This window comes from Acinonyx jubatus, chromosome E1 (assembly GCF_027475565.1).
Source record: "Acinonyx jubatus isolate Ajub_Pintada_27869175 chromosome E1, VMU_Ajub_asm_v1.0, whole genome shotgun sequence".
NCBI lineage: Eukaryota > Metazoa > Chordata > Mammalia > Carnivora > Felidae > Acinonyx > Acinonyx jubatus.
The window spans coordinates 3,080,615-3,101,565 of record NC_069397.1 but is presented as its reverse complement, the minus strand read 5'-3'; the positions used below and the strand labels follow the sequence as shown (position 1 = coordinate 3,101,565).

The 20,951-nt window shown below is 54.2% G+C and overlaps 2 protein-coding genes across 12 annotated transcripts in view; one reads left to right on the top strand and one right to left on the bottom strand.

The window, feature by feature from the left end:
* The window catches only part of NDEL1 (nudE neurodevelopment protein 1 like 1), a 90,809-nt gene that overhangs the window by 6,424 nt on the left and 63,434 nt on the right, over positions 1-20,951 (bottom strand). Inside the window, exon 9 of one of the 5 annotated variants that reach the window (XM_027047712.2) lies at positions 6,045-6,823. The exons of 3 other annotated variants lie outside the window; for them this stretch is intronic. In XM_027047712.2, coding sequence (XP_026903513.1) covers positions 6,580-6,823 — 244 coding nt within the window. In that variant the 3' untranslated portion in view covers positions 6,045-6,579. Of the gene's footprint in view, positions 1-6,044; positions 6,824-10,771; positions 11,090-20,951 lie in introns of those variants that run through there. One more of the 5 variants, XM_027047713.2, reaches the window with a different exon arrangement.
* The window catches only part of MYH10 (myosin heavy chain 10), a 130,746-nt gene that overhangs the window by 100,662 nt on the left and 9,133 nt on the right, over positions 1-20,951 (top strand). For all 7 annotated transcript variants that reach the window (XM_027047670.2, XM_027047669.2, XM_027047671.2 and 4 more), the window contains 12 exons: positions 330-467; positions 1,241-1,364; positions 2,710-2,881; positions 4,168-4,380; positions 7,603-7,747; positions 9,064-9,270; positions 11,940-12,044; positions 13,290-13,442; positions 13,829-14,077; positions 14,326-14,538; positions 16,185-16,397; positions 17,512-17,673. In XM_027047670.2, coding sequence (XP_026903471.1) covers positions 330-467; positions 1,241-1,364; positions 2,710-2,881; positions 4,168-4,380; positions 7,603-7,747; positions 9,064-9,270; positions 11,940-12,044; positions 13,290-13,442; positions 13,829-14,077; positions 14,326-14,538; positions 16,185-16,397; positions 17,512-17,673 — 2,094 coding nt within the window. The remainder of the gene's footprint in view (positions 1-329; positions 468-1,240; positions 1,365-2,709; positions 2,882-4,167; positions 4,381-7,602; positions 7,748-9,063; positions 9,271-11,939; positions 12,045-13,289; positions 13,443-13,828; positions 14,078-14,325; positions 14,539-16,184; positions 16,398-17,511; positions 17,674-20,951) is intronic.

The following is a 20,951-nucleotide window of genomic DNA, read 5'->3' as shown; positions in this document are numbered from 1 at the left end:
CGTCCTTCGATACTATAAATGACCTTTTTACGTACATCGCACCTGTGGCTATGTCCCGAAATTGCTGGTGTGAAAGGAATGCTGGTTTTCGGAGCTTGCTGTCCTCTGCCACATTGGCTTCCAGAAGGATAGACCTGGGCTGGGCTGCAGCCTGCAGTGGGTGCAAACGTCTGCTTCTCTTCCCTGTGCTTCACGTCTGTAAAAACACCCCTGCCGTTCGGCGTTTCACCACACCTCAGCGTTTCACTTCCCTGCGCCTTGGTGGAGGGGCGCGTGGTGGCGTCCTGTGGAGAGCGGGGGGCAGCTGACTGTGTGCTCTGCTTCCCAAGGACTTGGAGGAGCAGCTGGACGAGGAGGAAGGGGCTCGCCAGAAACTCCAGCTGGAGAAGGTGACGGCAGAGGCGAAGACCAAGAAGATGGAGGAGGAGATCCTGCTTCTCGAGGACCAAAACTCCAAATTTATCAAAGTAAGAGACTGCTTCTGAGCTGATTTTGGGGGTGCCTGGCTGGCCCAGTGGGTAGAGCCTGACATCGTGAGTTCAAGCCCCATGTTGGGCGTGGAGCCTCCTTAAAAAGTGGATTTTTGAGGGGCGCCTGGGTGGCTCAGTCGGTTGAGCGTCTGGCTTCAGCTCAGGTCATGATCTCATGGTTCGTGGGTTCAAGCCCCATGTCGGGCTCTGTGCTGACCGCTCAGAGCCTGGAGCCTGCTTCGGATTCTGTGTCTCCCTCTTTCTCTGCACCTCCCCTGCTCGTGCTCTATCTCACTCACTCTCTCAAAAATACATAAACATTAAAAAAACTTTTTTAAAGTGGATTTTAGAATGTGGGAAATCCGTATGTTGACAGACTCGCTGAAAGGGGCTTCCTTCAAGAAATTCTCAAGAGTTCAGGTTCATTTACTTACTTTTTCTAACACTCAACTTCTATAGATTTGTAAAGGTAGAAAGTCTTTAGTTTTTTAGACCTTGGGACCAAGTAGCCTCCTGATCCTTCACGTTCTGTGTGCATCGGTCCCTCCTTGATGACCAGGTCCTGCCCGCGCACGCACAGCTGCACTCCGTGTGGGCTGCGGGACTCGGGGGGGGGGGGTGCAGGGGGGGCCTACACGAGTGAACCTCCCACCTCTCGGGAGCGATCGGAGCCACGGGGGGACGTGGTGCCACAAGCCCGTTTCCTGAGTGACACCACGCCCCACGCGTGGTTGTGCGTGCCTTCGCTGAAGCGGTGACTTTCTACTCAGGAAAAGAAACTCTTAGAGGATCGCATCGCGGAGTGCTCCTCTCAGCTGGCTGAAGAGGAAGAAAAGGCCAAAAATTTGGCCAAAATCAGAAATAAGCAAGAAGTCATGATCTCAGATTTAGAAGGTTAGTATTTGGCATCAGAGAAACGTGGGACTGGGCTTGTGAGTGTTTAGATTTTACTTAAATCAGAACATGTGGTAATGGAAAATGGGCGTGCCGATTATTAATCAGTCTGGATTCAATTACATGGGCGTATTTTGAGTTATCATCTGCTGCCTAGTCTCCAAGTATTTGTGATGGGGTAGCGCTAACCTAAACTTTGATTTTATGAAGTTAGATCCCACGGTGAAACGCCTTGCCCCCTTGATGGACGCAGCGGGGCTCTAAGTTTGAGTCGTAGAAGCCAGTGGACTTTGTGTTTAATCTGACAGCTGCGTGAGGGTGTATAGGGTTCACTTCACAAAGAGACTGATGGCTACTGCCACGGAAAGTGTTGGGGACAGAGAACCCGCTGAGGGGAATCGCATCGCACGGAGACGGCAGAAGCTGTGTTGGGAAATCCCAGGGTGTCTACAGAGCGGACCCTGGCTTTCTACACAAGAACCCGGGAAAGAGGGTGGAAGCTGGGGAGGCATCCACGCATCTGCCGTGTCAGCGGCTCGACCCTGCGTCTGTATCAGAGCAGCGCACGGCGCTCAACGCCCGGCTGTCACGTGTCCCTACAGCACCTGCGTGGCCGCGACTGTGCTCTCCCAGCGCACTGCTTTCGCAGTAGGGAGAAAACGGGAGGGTTTTTCAAAACCTATCTCAGGTTTTGTCGTCTCGCTGTTGCTTAGCACAGACGAGAGAGGATGGCAGCGGGAGAGATTTTCATAAACCCTTTTTGCCAGCGCGTGGCTCTTCCGCTCAGGGGAGCACAGAGCACACGTGCCTGCTCTGTCTCGGCCATGTGATCAGCCCGTGATGCCCAGGCTCCACCTTCCCACACACTGGCTCTGCTGGAGGACAGTCCTGGGAAGGGAGGGAGCGCCGGCGTAGTTGAAGAATCATCGCGGGACTGTGACACCTGCCCCCACTCTGTCCTCTGCCTCCGTGCCCCAGGACCTGTAGTCCTGGGTCCTGCCAGGAACTCCCAGGGAAGGGGGATGGGGCTCCGGGCACACTGCCCTCGCCTCTGCTGAGCCCCTCTGCAAACCTGGGCCCAGCGATGGCTGTGGGCTCCCTTCCCACGAAGTGACAGAATCCACCCAGTTTCTTCCTGAAAATACCATCCTCCCACCGACCGCTCTCGCCTGCAGCTTGATCTCTGTGGGTTTCTGACGACTGAGCTGTAGACACGGTGGGGTCAAGGCGGTGGCCGCTTCTCAGTGAAATGGCGTATTTTCAGCTCGGGTCGGTTTCTCTCTCGAATTCGTTCATGTGGCCTGTCACTTGTCGGTTAAAGAGCTTCTTGGCCCTTGCCTTTCAGAACGCTTAAAGAAGGAAGAAAAGACCCGTCAGGAACTGGAAAAGGCCAAGAGAAAACTCGACGGAGAGACCACCGACCTGCAGGACCAGATCGCGGAGCTGCAGGCGCAGATCGACGAGCTCAAGGTCCAGCTGGCCAAGAAGGAGGAGGAGCTGCAGGGCGCGCTGGCCAGGTCCGCCCCCCGCACGGGGCCGTTACCGCGGGCTGTGCGCTCGGCAGAGCGTCCGGGGCTGGGCGCCAACGAAAACCCCGAGACGGGGACACGTAGTCTCCTTGCGGGTGTGGCACAGGAGGCTGAAAGAGCCGGGAGTCCACGGCTCGTGTCAGGGCAGCAAGAAGCACTCGTGAACCACCGTCGGTGTCCACGCCTAGGGATCGCTGGTCACCGAGGTCCCTGGAAACTCCCCCCAGAAGTCCTGTTACCACACCCAGCGTTTGGTCTCCGTGTGTTAGAGAGTAATTCCACAGCGTGTTTTAGAAGTTGAGGGGAAACCCCTTTTCAGAAATGATCCCCTGCCAGGGGCGCCCGGGCCGCTCAGTCGGTTGAGCATCCGACTCTTGATTGCGGCTCAGGTCATGATCTCACGGTTCATGAGTTCAAGCCCCACATCGGGCTCTGTGCTGACAGCGTGGACCCTACTTGGGGTTCTCTGTCTCTTCCCCTCCTCTCTCACCCTCTTTCTCAGTAAATAAACATTAAGAAAAAAATGAATCCCCCTCGCTCGTGGCATGATTTCCTATTGAGTTTTAAATCATTTTAGAATGGAAATCATGCCTAGTAAGTATATTTATATCTAATATTTCTTTCTAAAGAAGAATTACTTGGTTACATGGTCATAGAACTTAAACTTTACCGTTTATCATAAGCGAGTAAATCTCGTAACAGACCTCTTTTTCTGCCCTCTATCACAGTTGGTCTCATTTTGGCCAGATGTTCTGCTTTTCCTCTTAGAGGCGAGAGCTGGAATTCTGGATTCCTGTCTCTCACCCCAAGTATCCCAGCTCCTCCAGTCAGAAACTCTGCCAGCACTGAGCTAACATGCACAGCAGGCCTCCTACTGACTTGCAAGAACTTCTTCGGATTTGCTGCTTCACTGTGGGCTGGACTGGACTGCCGCCCTGAGCAGTGTGCTCTTAACATTTTACTCTGGAGCGATTTTTTTTGTATTCTGGTCATTAAAATGAGCTTGTCTGTCCTTTTAATGGAAAACCGCAGCTCTCTGGAGAGGGGGCAGGGTTCCATTCCGGTCCTGATGCTGCCGGTTCTGGTTCTGGCTCTGGGGCCTTCAGGTCATCGACCCCCGTGCCTCCTCCCCCTGCCCAGCAGGCCCAGCCCCGGCCACGGGCAGAGGGACGTGTGACTGGGGTCCGCTCGCAGAGGGGCACGGCGGGGGTGGGTTCCCCCCGGGGCGCTGGCGGCCGCCAGCTGAGCCCTTCTCGTGCCGGGCGATTTCGCAGGGGCGACGACGAGACGCTCCACAAGAACAACGCGCTCAAGGTGGTGCGCGAGCTGCAAGCCCAGATCGCCGAGCTGCAGGAGGACTTCGAATCGGAGAAGGCTTCGCGGAACAAGGCGGAGAAGCAGAAGCGGGACTTGAGTGAAGAGCTGGAGGCCTTGAAAACGGAGCTGGAGGACACCCTGGACACCACCGCGGCTCAGCAGGAACTTCGGTGAGTGGCGCACAGGCAGGCACCCCCTGGCGTCTGGCAGAAATGCTTCGGGCGCGGTGGCCTCCTTGGGGACACGGGGCTTTTCCTTTCGTTGTTGTTCTGAGTATTTCTTTCCCTCCGGGAAGTAATGGCCAAGGAACAGGGACGGGCAATAATGGCCAAGGAACAGGGACGAGATAGCTGTGGTTAGAAACAAACCCGTGTCTGGTGGGGGAGGGGCGGCTGGCGGGGAAGGAGCAGCAGACTGAGGTGTGCGGGCTGGGATGGGATTGGGAAAAGCCACACTCTGTGACGGACGTCTCCAGGGGCAGGTGCACAGAGTTGGGCGGAGGCTTGTACCAGACCCGGAAGCCTGGAGGGGCAGGTGGGTCAGACAGGATGGGCGGGGCTGTGGGCGTGGTCAGCAGAGAAGGGAGGTTCACGTTTACCAAACGGAAAAGAAGGCAGGGCAGAGGCACGTGCCGTGTGACAGGCAAGGCCACAGCCAAGCGCGGGCGGGAAGAGTCGGGCGTGTGGAAGCCTCGGTGTGCTGCCCCCAGAGGGTCGCAGAGAGCTGGAGCAGTGAGTGGGAGGCGGCCCAGTGGAGGGGCTGACTGGGGCTCCTGCCGGCACTCAGTCGTGTCTTCACGTCAGCCTCTGGGTTGTGACCTCCCAGACTGCTGCCCTGGCCTCTTCCCGCACGTCTGTTTGCTCCTCAAGACTCCAGCTTCCCCGGGCGTGAGGGGCTGGTAGACGCGGCCGGCCGCGTGCAAACAGAGGCATGCACACATGCACCCATGTGCGCGCACACGCCCCTCTGCTTGCTTCTCCGGGGTGTCCTCGCTCTGACATGGCAGCTGAGCTAAGGCCTGGAATGAAACACGAAGGGCAGGAGGGGAGTCACCTGTGAAGATAGGTGTGGTCAGGGAGGTAGGGAAGGACCAGCGTGTGTTCACCCGGCGGGGTGGGGGGTGGGGGGGGGATCTGGAAAGGGGGACGTCACCGGGTCTGCAGAGAAGGCCGCTCTGAGGGTGAGGTGGCTGTCAGATAGTGGGTGTCGGCGAGGGAGTGGTCGGTGATGGAGGAGCCTCGCGATGTGTCTGGGGCTTTGCCCATGAACACGTAAGACCATGGCAGGGACGACAGGTCACGTCCCCAGAGAGAGCCGAAGCCCACGTGAGCCAGGCCGGCCCAGGCCTCCTCCCCCTCTTCAGAACAGCCCTGCTGTCAGCCGGGTTAAGTCCCGGCCTTCCCAGTAGAAGGTCTGCTTTTAAAAATCTGGCAACGGGGGTGCCTGGGTGGCTCCGCCAGTTAAGCATCCAACTTTGGCTAAAGTCATGGTTTCACGGTCCGGAGTTCAAGCCCCAAGTCAGGCTCTGTGCTGTCACAAAAGCTCAGAGCCTGGAGCCTGCTTCTGATTCTGTGTCTCCCTCTCTCTGCCCCTTCCCCGCTTGCACTGTCTCTCTCTCAAAAACCAACGTCAAAGAAAGATTCTTTTTTAATCTGGAAATCACTGAACTAGACCTTATTGAATTGTCAATTCTCAATTCTCAGCTGGTTTTTTGACCACGATAGAGAAAAAGGCTCCGGTCCTTTTTTCCCACTCCCCTCTTGAAAATAAACAAGTCGATACATGCGCACGTTTATTAAAACCAGGGACAGGCTCAAACGTAGCGCTCGTGGGTGCCGTTTTGTGAAGACTTCCGGTTGCCCGCAGCTCCGGGGTCTTGGTGCTGGCGTGAGCCGCTCTGGCCAAGGATCCCGCTGCCTCCCCACCGGCTCCTCCCCGTGCATGTTTCCCCGGGTCTGTGTGAAAGTAACCAAACTTGGCACAAACTCTCTGGAGGACTTCCCGTGAAAGACGAAAAACAGTTGGGTGGCTCAGCCTGGAGGCGGGGCCGTGCAAGACTCCTGGTTTCATGTAGGAATTCGTACCCGGAGGACCGTGCCCCGCTAGCGGGAGAAATGACGTTGCCATGTGACCGCCGACAGCACAGATCATTCACGAGGCCAACGTGGCCGGATGCGGTGTCCGGCCTGGCCGGGCTGATAAGCTTACGTCCGGCGACCTCCCCCCTCTACCAGGTCCTTCCCCTCGAGGAGACGCAGGGACAGGCCCCCACCCCCCAGGTCGAGCCCAGTGAGACCACAGAGAATCTTCTGATCCCTTCTGTCCAGCTGCCTGTGAGCACCGGTCAAGGGAGGAGAACGTGCCCCGAGTCAGCACCCGAGTCCCCGTCCTAACTGCTGATGCGCTCGAACCTCGGCGCAAGTTGGCCAGAGTTCTTCAGGCCGGTCGTAAAGCCCCAGCCACTCTGACCCCTGATGTCTGCAGCTTGCGCGGGGGTGGGATTTGCCGTGCTGGTTTCGGGCTTCATCAAGCTCTACGCTTCTGGTAAAGATGGCGCTGGGACGGACGGATCTGTGAACTCTTCCTCCCGTTAGCGAGGTCACCACCCTACACCTGTTACAGCAAATGACAAAAACGGTGGAAAACCACGTAAAGATATTTAATATTAACATGATCTTCGTTCCCTAAATGCAGGTTAGAGCAGACCTCGATTTACCTCAGGATCCTAACTACAGCTATGTCACAGGGACGGGGAGAGTCCTGCCTCCGTCGGGACGTGCCGTCCTGTGATGCGGCCTCCCCCACCCTTAGCTCTGGAGAGCCACTTGGGGACCCACCTTTCCCAGCTGCAGTGAGACGTCCGCTGGGGTTGTGGCAGGCAGCTGGCCATCTGGCCTTAACCAGCTCCTGCCCCCCACCACCGTCTGGTGACCGTAAGGACGAGCACTGTGTCTGACCGTACGTCAGACGGAGGAGTTGAGGGGAGCTGAACTCTCTCTGGAGGGATCCCCAGGGTCACAGCGGACACACGGCTTTCCGGGACCTACCAGACCAGATAGTTATCAAAGGAACTGAGGAGATATCTTTTGCGTGACGATGGCGACACCCCAAATATAGTGAGGGGTGCCCAGTACTTCCCTCGTGTGACCCTCACAGCCTCGTGAGGCCAGGGTTCGGTCGTGACCCTCGTGCTGGGGGTGCAGAAGCCGAGGTTGAGGGTTAATGTCGTGCGGGGTGGCGGAGTTGGGAAGCGTCACACCGTGTCCATCACCTCAGGGGGAAACTGATGTCCTGCGTGAAACAAAACCACAGCTTCACTGTGTGCTTGATCGTGTTCTAAGTCAGTCTGTCGGTTAATTCTGAGCCGCTTTCTCTACGATGTGTCCGTCTAGCACCAAACGTGAACAAGAGGTGGCAGAGTTGAAGAAGGCTCTGGAGGAAGAGACCAGGAACCACGAAGCCCAAATCCAGGACATGCGACAGAGACACGCCACAGCCCTGGAGGAACTCTCGGAGCAGCTGGAACAGGCCAAGAGGGTGAGAGGGGCAGGCGCGTGGGCCCGTGTCCTGCAGGAGATCGGCCATCGGGCGCACATCCGTCCAGTCGGTGCTGAGCCCGGCCTCGGCACGGCCGTGGGGGCTGACACGGCCAGCAGCTCGCAGGGCGCTGTGTACCCGAGGGGTCACGGGCCCTTAACTTTTTGTTGTTTTTTTTCAATAACCGGGGGTGCCTGGCGGCCATCTCCAATCCCGTTCCTCCCAGGGCCGCCCTCCACCAGCGCCCCCCCTCCCGATGGCCACGCTCAAAACCCTTGAGCGCTCTGTGCCTGTCCCCATCTGCGGCCAGCCGGTCCCCAGGCCCCGCGGCCATTTCACGTGTCCCTCATGCTCTCCTCCTTCCTCCCGCCTCTGGCAGTCTGAAGCCACCACACGCGGTGTCGCCCTCCTTTCGCCGCCATCCCCGTCCCGAGTCTCACACAGGCTTCCGTCCTGACAACACAGCAGCTCGTCCCCCCGCTGACCCCCGGGGCAGACGGGCGTCCTTCCCCATTCCTCCCCGTCACCCTTCCTTCGTGCCTTCTGCTCCCGCTCCGGGGCCTCCTTCTGTCCTCCGTGGGTCCACACGTGCGCTCTCGGTATTAACGTTGACTGGACGTGCACATTTGCATGTGTCTGTCACCATGCTCAGTACACCGCGTGCGTTGCCTTTAACCGTCAACCACAACGTTGTGCGGTAGACTCTCGACTGTCATTTCCGTTCAGAGGATGAGGAAACTGAGGCCGGCAGGGTCAGGAAACTAATCGAGGGTCACACAGCCAGAACGTGGAACGGCAGAGTGAAGCCGGGCACTCAGGCCCCAGAGTCCCCACGCGACCCCCAGCTGCACCACCTCAAAAGCCCAGGCCCAGGCCCCCCACAAGGCGATCCCTGCAGCCGTGCGACCTGTTGTGGTCACCCCTGCGCTGACACCCCTGTGTTAGTCTTACCCCAGCAACAGGGGTCTCAGCTCCTCACTAAGATAATTTTCTCAACGGAACACGTTTTCTAGAAAGGATAACCCAAGTGGATGATTACATGATAGGATGTACCCCGAGTCGCCCCCACGCTGACCAGGATGAATTCCGTGGTGTACTGAGCCCCCACACGTCTGGCTCTCCTACCCTGGGCAGGGAGTACAGGGCGTTTCCTCCATAGAGATCTCCGTGCTCAGGGGAGAGCGGAGGTTTTCATTCGCTCACTCCGATGCTGAGTGCAGCCCGGGTATCGGGCACCATCCTGCTGATACAAAAAGCAGCGCCTTGTATGGAGTGTTCTAAAAATACTGGCAAATTTCTCTTCCCTCCCCTCCTAGTTCAAGGCAAATCTGGAGAAGAACAAGCAGGGCCTGGAGACTGACAACAAAGAGCTGGCGTGTGAGGTCAAGGTGCTGCAGCAGGTCAAGGCCGAGTCTGAGCACAAGAGGAAGAAACTGGACGCGCAGGTGCAGGAGCTCCACGCCAAGGTCTCGGAAGGAGACAGACTCCGGGTGGAGCTGGCCGAGAAAGCAAACAAGTTACAGGTGAGCCCGGAAAACCCAACTCGGGACGCACCCGCGGCGGCCTGTCCGCGACCGTCGAGCCCCTTGGGGACCGCTGCCGTCCGGGGTGCGTGGTGTGTTTAAGTTCAGTCCTACTAGGTATCTCAGGGACGGACAGCACGAATTGGCCTTAATTGTAGTAAATCCCACACTGAACAGTGGGTATAGCTTTGGGCTTTAAACACAACTTCAGCTGCTCCATTAGACCAGTCAGTAAGACAACTGGGGCAGTGGGCGCAGAAACGGGTGCCTAGTGTTGGTGCTAACTTGGAAAAAACTGGATTTTTTATACACTGCTGGTCCAAGTATAAATAGAGACAACGTTTTCTAAAGAACAGGTCCGCAGTTTTGGTGTCACAGGCCTTAAAAATATGAATACCCTGGGGCGCCTGGCTGGCTCAGTGGGTAGTGTGTGTGACTCCTGATGTCAGGGTTGTGAGTTCAAGCCCCACACTGGGTGTAGAGATTACTTAAAAGTAAAATCTTGGGAGTGCCTGGCTGGCTCAGTCAGGCGTCTGGCTGTTGGTTTCGGCTCAGGTCGTGATCTCATGGTTTGTGAGTTTGAGCCCCTCTTTAGGCTCTACGCTGATGGTGCAGAGCCTCTCCCTCCCTCCCTCTCTGCCCCTCCCCCACTTGTTCTCTCTCTCCCTCTCCCCCACCCCCACGCGCGCTCTCAAATATTTACAAAATTAAAATCCTGAAAAAGAAAAGACAGTTCGCATACATACGAAAGACAAAAACACGTGTACGTATAGGATACCCTACAGTCCAATAGAGTGATGTCTAGTAACGTAACCCAGGGAGATAAGGGTCACACACAGACTCTGCTTCTGAGAATGCTCGTTGCAGGAATATGTACAAAAGAGCGTAATTGGAATAACTTTCATGTCCAAGTGTGGACTCCTACGCCACCAATAAAAACGAGACGATAGATGAATGTCTGTGGGTGAGAAAAGACGCACGTTCCGTGGTGCTGCACTAGAAACGGCTTCCAGAGCCGAGCTATGCCAGACGCCCGAAACCACCGGGCGGACTCCCAGGACTCCGCACGGGGGCCTGCCCACGGCCATATTTATCACAGTGAAAGGATACAGAGCGAATCAGTAAAGGGAAAAGGCGGGAGGCCCTGAGGAAACCAGGTGCGAGCTCCCAGCAGGCCCCCTTGGGGGCAGGGAGCTGGGCCGGCAGTGGGCCGTCCTTTCCACGCGGAAGCTCGCGGAGCCTCGGGGCCCAGCGGTTCAGTTGGGGGCTGGTCCCGACGGCCCCACTGCCTGACTCCCAGAAGGAAGGCACGCGTTCGGCATACAGCACGGTGTTTACACAAGCCGCTTTGTGCAAACGGCACGGGGAGCCGTTCTATTTTAGGGAATGGTAGGCGCTCTCGCGAAATCCAGCCGAGGGCCGGGCCGGCGTTGCCAACAGGCCTTTTTCTAAGGGGAGCCGTCTCGGGCCTCCCCTGTTAACTCTTGCCTGTCCGGGGAGGTGTTCTCCAGAGAGAGGCCGTTACACGGTGTTACTAACGTCCTCATACGTTACCGTCCGGGTGGCAAGGAGGCGAGGCAAGTGACCCTCGTGGGCGCCTGTGGACGCTCTCTCCTTCCGTCCTTACGTCACCCCCTGGGCGCGTCGGGCTGATGAGGAATGTGAAGCTAAAGTGAGGAGCTGGCGGCCCTCTGGCCGCTCCCCTGCAGGTGACGGAGCCCGAGCTGAAGGCTGGAGGTCTGTCTCTGGTGAGTCCAGAGCCTTCCGCCACCACACCGTCGCCAAGACTGTTGGCACGTGCCCTCTCCAGAGGATGTTGCTAAAACAAGTAAACACAGGAATGTCGTTGGCCTGCCTTATGTGTACGGAGACGCCCTCTGCACACCTTCCCTTCGCTAATGCGACCGAGGGTCAAACCGGAGTGAAGGGCCACCTGTCGTCCCTACCCTTCTCCCCACTACCTGCTCCGCTCACAAAGAATTACAAAAGGTCTCCTACTGTGGGGATTTGGTGGGGGAGGAGCAGGTTAGAGCCGTCACGGAGGAGGAAAAGGCAACGATGTTTTTACCACGTCGTTCATGAAATCTGGCCTTAAGACTACGGCTAAATATTCCTGATAAATCTGTACCACCAGATTTTTAAGCTTAAAAAGAACTTTAGATGGGGTACGAGAACTTACACTCCTCTAAATCCCTGTAACTCTAGAAGACTAGGAATTTACTTGCACCCCTAACACAGGGTTAATGCATCTCAGTGTGAAAAAGGATTAAGTAACAGTGCCTGCTGATCTGGGAGCCTCTTCACATAGCAGAGGAGCCAGAGAGAGAAGTTAGTGCAATCTTTGTTTCTTCATGATAAAAAACAAGACGGTGAGCAGGAATGCAGAGAACCGTGCTCCGTGCATGGGCTCTGCCGTTACATTCCTCCCTGTCCTTCCAGCAGGGACTCTGACGTTGTCTGCGGTGGCTGGCACGGTGCCTGCCTCTGTGGGCACTGTTGGGAGGCAACGCCTGTGATGGAAGTCCTCCTTGGGTTTGGGGGTTTCAGGATCCCTCCTCCTCCCCCGGAAACGCTGCTGTATTTGTGTGCGTTGAAGAGTGGTGAGGCCGGACCTTTCTGTCTGCTTCCTCTCGCATCACACTGAATCTTGTATTCCTTCCTCCTTGCAGAATGAATTGGATAATGTCTCCACGCTTCTGGAAGAAGCCGAGAAGAAGGGTATTAAATTTGCCAAGGACGCAGCCAGTCTGGAATCTCAACTACAGGACACACAGGTATTCTGGGGGGTGAAGGCCCTTGGTCACAGCTCCGCCGGTTCTGTAATCTACAAGTCCGTGGAACAGGCCAGCCCCACAATTGCTTTCTTACCATCTCTGATTTTGTGCTCAACTTTTATTTGGAACCATCTTGCATCCTAACGGGCCTTGACGCTCAGGAAGTCTCTGAGGCTCAGTTATGTGGACGCAGAGCCCTCAGCGTCTGGCAGGCTTGTGGGCACCAGCGGGCACCGCCTGGAACATGGTTCACTGAGCAGTGGTCCTACTGCGCACACAAGTATAGCCGGCTGTTTTAAATAAGATTGTTTTTTTGTGGTTGAAATTATGTTACCCTGACCTACTAGTCCATTTCGTAAAAAGGTAGGTTGAGGCCTTCTTATCGAAACATGTTAGGAATGTCTTCACGTCAGACAGAAGTTAGGATGACAACTTTGATATGAAAATAACACAGCACTTTCTTCTTGGAGTTTTACATCTTCTTTTTATTAAATGTGCTAACTTTATAAGAACGTTGATTTGCTAGGTGCTGGGGATACAGGGGTAACATCTCTTGGAGCTTACACTATGACAGGGCACATCCTGGTCAGTGAGACTATGGGAGACCAGGGGCGGGTCACGGGAATCAGTCTGGCAGGAAGTTTGTAAAGGACAGACAGCTGACGGGTTGCCCGATACTGGAGGTCAGCATAATGAGAAATGCCAAGTGCCTCAACTAAGGGACAGAGGGGTGGGGAGAAAGGTCTGCCAGAAGTACGGAGATGCTGGAGACGGAGGCGTCTCGGGCCACTCAGCTCCTGGCCTGGGTGCCTATGGTGAACGACACTGCTGTTCCTCGAGGACAAGTTGAAAGCCGTATTTTGGGGGCGCCTGGGTGGTTCAGTTAAGTGCCTGACTCTTGATTTTGGCTCAGGTCGTGATCTTTTGCAGTTCATGAATTTGAGCCCCACGTAGGCGCCTGCCTGGGATTCTCTCTCCCTCTGCCCACCCCCCCGCCCCGGTCGCTCACTGTCTCTCTCAAAACAAATAAACATTTAAAACAAGATTTTTAAAAAGCAGTATTTCTGTTAAGATCGTCTATAAAATTATCAGGCGTGTTTTTAAATCGTTTGTTTCTTAAGATCACGGGGTAGTTGTGACCCACTGAGGCGCTGTGTTTTTTGTGCCGTGACTTTGTTTTTAAGAAAGGTGTTTCTGTTCGGTGATCAGTGTAACTCCGGTATCGACCTCTTGTGAAATAAACAGGAGCTTCTTCAGGAGGAGACGCGCCAAAAGCTGAACCTGAGCAGTCGCATCCGGCAGCTGGAGGAGGAGAAGAACGGCCTCCAGGAGCAGCAGGAGGAGGAAGAGGAGGCCAGGAAGAACCTGGAGAAACAAGTGCTGGCCCTGCAGTCTCAGGTGCGCGTGTGCCCGCGGACGCCGCGGGGGCCTGGAGGTATGCGCTCAGCGACTAACGTCCTCTCCGCTTGGGACAGTTAACTAGGCTGTACGAAACTAAGCCCCGTAAGCGTGTTCTCTGACCCAGCCAAGTGCCGGTACTCCGGTGAGGGTGTGGGAAGCCTCGACAGTGACCTCGGACTGGGTCCGCTGTGCAAGGACGCAGACCAGCCATCCTCTTAATGATGATGAGCTAAGACACCGTTACAGTCTGAGCCTCGTTGGCTCGCAGTCACGTCTTGATTTATACGTCTTTTCTCCAAATATGGAAAACGAGCTTTCTCTGTTCCTCACCTGTAAAAGTCACTGGGGTTGTTTCACGTGGGTCTCTCTTCCCGTACAACCAGCTGACAGATACCAAGAAGAAAGTAGACGATGACTTAGGAACAATTGAAAGTTTGGAAGAAGCCAGAAAGAAGCTCCTGAAGGACGCAGAGGCGCTGGGCCAGCGCCTGGAGGAGAAGGCTTCGGCCTACGACAAGCTGGAGAAGACCAAAAACCGCCTGCAGCAGGAGCTCGACGACCTGACGGTGGACCTGGACCAACAGCGCCAGATCGCCTCCAACTTGGAGAAGAAGCAGAAGAAGTTCGACCAGGTGGGCCCTGCGTCCCAGGGCCAGTGCCACACGCTGCCGCTTCCTGGCAGACGCTCTTGTTGTCGTGGTTTAAAATAATCTCCGTGTTTATACGTATTTGTAGAAAATTGGAAAGGGAGGAAAGCAGAAAGAAATAGCACCCATGAACCACAGTAGGGGCTCAGCAGGAAGTCAGACACACAGTGAATGAGAAGCGTGTTTGTCGCTTTCGCGTTGTTTCTAACATGTCCCGACACCGTTCCGTGCAGCTGTTAGCAGAAGAGAAGAACATCTCTGCTCGCTATGCAGAGGAGCGAGACCGCGCGGAGGCAGAGGCCAGGGAGAAGGAAACCAAAGCCCTGTCCTTGGCGCGGGCCCTCGAGGAGGCCCTGGAGGCCAAGGAGGAGTACGAGAGGCAGAACAAGCAGCTTCGAGCGGACATGGAAGACCTGATGAGCTCCAAGGACGACGTGGGGAAGAACGTGAGTATCCCAGGGACCCGGCCCCCCGCGGGGGAGGATCTGGGAAGGCGTCTCCCGACAGCGCAGGAGCATGGCGGCGTCCTGGCCTGTGCACGGATGGGGACTGAGGTCTCCCGGGACAAGCTGTCGGACCCTGCGGTCTGTGCTCGGTTCTTGGTGCCTGAGCCACGAGTTCTCGTAGCGGCCCTGACCGATGGTGATGCTTGGTTTATTCCTGTCACCTTCACGCCCCCCCCCCCCCCCCGCCCTACGTCCTGGCAGGAATGTCACTGTTCCCGAGTCACAGGGAGTTCCCAAGCACAGGTACCACGAGGTCCGCCCGGGCCAAGGACAGCGGCCCCTGTCCTTCCTGGCCCGGGCCTTCCCAGCTGAGACTCTTGGTTTTCCCTGAAGGCTTCAAGTGCTTTGGGGGCTCGTTGACAGTCTGGAAGTTTCTGTGATGCTGTCCTTTACTGCATACACGCTCTACAGGAGCCGGGGTGATGTTTATTTGTCCCACACCCCTCAGGTGTATGAGGTGTGGAGGATTGTGTGGCCGGGCTGGGGCCGGAAGCAGTCTGTTCTCCCCAGGAGGAGCCACTTAACCTCCTGATCTGTATCATCTGCCAGACAATGTTGCACTTGCCCTGTCTCAGGAAGCTGCGACATAGGGGCTCTCTGGCCACATCATAAAGGAGGGAAGACTCTCCTCCCTTCCTGTTGGGTCTCCTACAGCCTGGTGCCCGGAGGGTCAGCCCCATGGACAAGAGGCTGCCTAGACTAGAAGTGGCCATGATGGCATAGTCGTACGTAGACAACTCCACAATGACTTTGTTTTTTTCTTTTCTTTTTTTTTTTTAATTAAGTAACCTTCTGTGCCCAATGTGGGGCTCAAACTCACAACTCCACAATCAAGAGGTTCACGCTCCACCGACTAAGCCAGCCAGGCACCCAGCTTTCTCGTTCCGTCTAGTTTTCACTAGAATAATGGACATGTTCATTCCACAGACCTCACTTTGGTGCCTAAGCAGCAGCAGGGGCTGCGGGGCCTCCCCTGCCACGTCTCCTGCTGCCCCTGGGGGAGGTGGCGTGGCCGCCTGAGAGGTGTCTCGGGGACGGATCAGAGGGGACGCGGGGCAGACGCGCTCGGCACCGAGAACTAGGTGGGGGTGTGTGGTGGCGAAGGTCGGGCCACTTCTCACGCATCCCCCGCTCCACAGGCCTGACACACCTAAGTAGTTACAAGTTCCCACGTACATCTGCAGCACGGGTGAGGTTTTCACAGCAAGACGGGATCTCCCACAGCACCTTTCACACGCAGACAGCAGGCAGATGGCCAGTCCACAGACGGGCTCCTCGGACACCGTGCTCTGTTCATCGTTCTTTGGCTTTTAAAGACGTCTCCACTTCAAGGTCACCAGAGAAGACCTTACTGATGATAGAGCACGAGTGATCCATCAGGAGCTCCGTGCTGCCGTCTGAATAGCGTGCTCCAAAACGGGGGACGGCAAGGCCGTAGCAGGAGCGGGGCCAGGAAGCTGGCCCAGGAGGGACCAGAGCGGCCTTCGTGCCCTGCGGGGGCCTGTAACCGATGAGAACACAGACCACTGTCCTTGTCCGTGCCTCTGCCAAGACTCAGCCCTGTGCCGCTGCCTCCTGTGGTTTAGGTGCACGAACTTGAGAAGTCCAAACGGGCGCTAGAGCAGCAGGTGGAGGAGATGAGGACCCAGCTGGAGGAGCTGGAAGATGAACTTCAGGCCACAGAGGACGCCAAGCTTCGCCTAGAGGTCAACATGCAGGCCATGAAGGCCCAGTTTGAGAGGGACCTGCAGACCAGAGATGAACAGAACGAGGAGAAGAAGCGGCTGCTGGTTAAACAGGTAAGCGGAAGGACGCAGGGCCCCCGGGGACGAGCCTGTCTGGTCTCCAGGTCCGGTTGTGGGTCCATATGCTGCTGGTTCGTGTCGGCCCACGTCAGCTGGAGCTAAATCCATTTATGTCCTCGTTCGATTAGCTTATTCTCTGAAATCTAATGTAATTATTTTTGGTTTCCTGTTTCTCAGACAACAGCACTGCTGTTGACAACCAGGAGATTTACCGATGACTCAATAGGCCTCGTGTGGTGGGATGTCCAAGAACATGTGGTTGGGTGCAAATTCCGTGACTGTCAAAACGTGCGGGCGAAGGAAAGAACCCGGACGCCCCTTGCAAGGGGAAGTTCGCCTCACATCCCTTGTTGGGAAAAGGAAAACCGGATGCTTACATTTTTTGGTTTTAAAAAGTTGCTGGGCATTTAGAATTTTGTACAGTTTTCCAAACATATGTCAAACTTCTAATTTTAAAAGTTTAGTTTAAAATCTAATTGCGGATATTTTGACAGTCCCTTGGAGTTTGTGGTATCGGGTCTTGGATCTGGAATACATTGGTCTTACTTTGTTATTTTCACTGCACCGGCATTGAGCACACTAGTCACTTTTTGCCAGATAATTAGTCACCTCCTACTCGGTGACTTCAAAGAGCACGTATTTTGCTCCCAGTTTCTGTGGGTAATTCTGAACCGACGGGGCCGGGTGCATCATCTGAAGGCCAGGCCTGGGCTCGGGGACCCACGTCCGAGCTGGCTCCCCTCGGGTATTGGGGCCTGAGACCTCGGCACCTGGCCGCCTGGGCGTCCCTGGATGAAACCACCCCAAGAAAATGTCTCCTGGCCTTCCACTGTGTCGTGCCACCTCGGCCGGGAGCTGGAGATTGGAGGGGAAGGGCTCTGCCTCCTGTGTGCCATCACGGGGGGGGGGGGGGGGGGGGGCGGGGGGGGGGGAGTGGTGCGAACAGGGTTTTTGGCTTAAAGGCCTCTTTGAACAAACTGCAGCTCCTGGGCTTTTCTGTTATTAACGACGGCTGCTCCGGAACAGAGAGCACCTACGATGACAGGCTGCCGATCCCCGTGTGGGGACACCTGGGTCTGGCCAGACATAACCCCGGTGCCTCTGTTAGGTGCGGGAGCTGGAGGCGGAGCTGGAGGACGAGCGGAAGCAGCGGGCGCTGGCGGTCGCGTCCAAGAAGAAACTGGAAATAGACCTGAAGGACCTGGAAGCTCAGATGGAGGCCGCGAACAAAGCCAGGGACGAGGTGGTCAAGCAGCTCCGCAAGCTTCAGGTGCGTGCGGCCAGCGGGCTCTGACGGAGCACGCGGTGGCCGGGTTGCGGGCCACAGAGGCGGCACGCGTGCATCTCGTGTCTGCGGGCCGCGCGTGGCCCCTCAGCAAGTCCGGGACACGGCCCCTGGAGACGCTGAGCTACGCGCGAGCCACCCAACAGGAAGGTGGTGCTCCCCTCCCTCCCACTGCCGCGGGCTCTCGTCCTCTTTCCAGTCGTGGCTTAGCACTTCGGCCGCTCGAGTGATGTGCCAGTTTTCACTGTCGCGGTGACCGATTTCCAGAATATCTCCCGCTATTGTGGGATATAACGGACCCTCTCTCGTAATAGGCCCTTTTCTGGGGGGCTCAACGGTTATGACAAGCTTGAGAAAATTTCCATTTCTCTGGCCGTGGTGATTCCACATCTTAAGAATGTCTTCTAGGGGCGCCAGATGGCTCAGGTCACGATCTCCGCAGTTCGCGGGATCGCGTGCCCCATGCCGGGCTCTGTGTGGATAAAGTGGAATCTGCTTGGAATTCTGACTCCCCCTCCCCCGCTCGCATGCACTCCTTCTCTCGCTCTCAAAATAAACTTAAGATGAATGTGTTCTAACAAAATCTGAGAAGAAACACCTATGAACAAAGATCACAGCTGAAGTATTTGTGACAGCAACAAAGGGAAACCACCTAAATGTAAGTGGACTGCCAGCCATTTACATGGTGGGGCTATGGATGCAAGGAAGGGGCTTAAGTCCATAAAGGAAGAGCGCAGGCAGCTTCTTTCACAGCCACACACGCAGAAAGGTGTTCGTGGACAGACATAAACATAAAACATTTAAAAGGAAAAGCCAACTCTGGATAATAAGTTTAAAAGCAACTTAACTGCTTCCTTGTATTTTTTTTAAAAAGCCAAGCACAAAGCTCTTATTCTGACGAGCTTATTACAAAGATTATTAAGCATATTACAGAGACTATACGTAACTGTGATTTTGTTTACATAACAGCTGTAGATATTTTAGTACATTCACAGGGTTCTACAAACATTACCACTATGCAATTTTGGACATTTAAATCCCTCGAAAAGAAACCCTGCACCCCGCAGCGGTCACTGCACACGATCTGCCCTGTGTGGCGCTAATCGACCATTCGTCTGCTTTCTGTGTGTCGAGATTTGCGTATGCTGGACATTTCCTATAAATGGAATCCTAAAATATGTGGCTTCTGTGCCTGGCTTCTTTCCCTTAGCGTGTTTTCAAGGTTCATCCGTGGCGTGACATCCATTAGGACTTCATTCCTTTTTGTTACCATATAACGTTCCATTGTATGCATTGCCCACAGGTCATTAATCCAACAGTTGATGAATATTTGGGTTGACTTTTCGGACACTCTGAATACTGCTGCTATGAACATTCGTGAACATTTGTGTAGACGTGTGCTTTCAAGTTCTCTCTGGTAGATACATACCTAGGAGTGGAATTGTTAGGTTATGTGGGAATTCTGTTTAACTGCCTGCCCCGCCTCTCCACAGTGATGGTCCCATTTTACATTTCCTACCAGCTGTGTGTGGGGATTCGAGCTTTACTACGTCCTCACCAATATCTGCTATTCATTTTTTATAGTCATCCCAGTGGGTATGAAGTGGTATTTCATTGTGCATTTCATTTTTGATGTGCATTTCCCTAATGACTAATGAACATCTTTTCACTTGCTTATTGGCCATTATCTTATTTGGGAAAAATCTCTCTTAATCCTCTGCTCATCTTCCTAATTGAGTTGTCTTTAATAACTGAGTTTTGTAACATTTCTGTAGATACTCTAGATGCTTCTTGTGAGATCTATGATTTCCAAATATTCCATTCTCTAGTCACTCAGTGGTGCTGTGTACAATACAAATTTTTTGTTTCTTGTGCTTTTGTCATCCGATCTATGAAACTACTGCCTATGCCCAGATCATAAAGACTTACTCCTATGTTTTCTCCTAAGAGTTTTACACTTTCAGATTTTTTTTTTACCCGTTGAATTAGTTTTTGTTGGTTTTTTGTTTTTTTTAAGTTTGTTGTTTTTCACATGAGCGGAGAAGAGGGAGAGGGAGGGAGAGAATCCCAAGCAGGTTCCACACTTGAGTGTGGGCTCAAACCCACAAACCATGAGATCATGATCTGAGCCAAAGTCAAGAGTCAGATGCTTAACTGACTGAACCAACCAGGCGCCCCAGAAGACTCTTCCTTCCCCCATTGAATTATCTTGGCTCTTGGCACTCCCATCAAAAATCTGGCCGTAGATTTATGTGTTTATTTCCGGACTCAGCTCTCTTTCGTTGATCTATATATCTTTTCTTATGCCAGTGTGACAGTCTTGATTGCTGCGGCTTCGTAAGTTTTCAAATTGGGAAGCGTAACGTCTCTCGCTTTGCTGTTCTTTCTCAAGACTGTTTAGCGTTTCTGGTTTCTTACAATTCTTTACAGATTTTATGATCAACTTAAACATTACAGATTTTAAAACCTTACAGACTTTATGATCAAACCTGCAAGCGGCATGTGGGCCAGCTTGAATTTCGATAGTTTGTTGACTGGGTAGATTGATCTGGAGAGGACTTACCATCCTAACAATACTGTCTTCCAGCGTATGTCCCAGTGTATGAACGTGATTATCTTTCCATTTATTTAGCATTTCTTTTTTCAGTGATGATCTTATTTTATAGTTTTGGTGTACGAGTCATATACTTTAGCTAAATTTATACCTAAGTACTTTTGAGAGAGAGAGCGCGCACACAATTGAGCAAGGGGCAGAGAGACAGGGAGGGAAGCAGGACTCACCCAGGGCTCAAGCTCAGCAGATGCGGGACTTGAACCCACAGACCGTGATCTTGTGACCTGAGCCAAAGTCAGATGCTTAACCAACTGAGCTACCCAGGCACCCTGTTTTTTTCGTTTTTGAGGCTTATACGTGTGATTGCTTTCCTGATTTTTGGAATGTTTATAGTATATGGAAATACAGTTGATTTTTGTATATTGATCTTGTAACCTTGCTGAACTGGCTTCTTCTAATGGTTTTTTGGTGGATTCCTTAAGATGTTCAGTATACAAGATCACATCAGCAAATCAAGCTAGGTTTTTTGCTTCCTTTCCAATCTGGATACCTTTTCTGGTTTTTGTCGTGGCCTAACTGCTTTGAGTAGAACTGTTACAGGGTTAAAAGTGGCAAAGTCAGACTTCCTGCTTCATTGCTAATCATAAGGGAAAGGCACTCAGTCTTTTCACCATTCAGTATGTTAGCTGTTAGTTGTTCACTGATACCC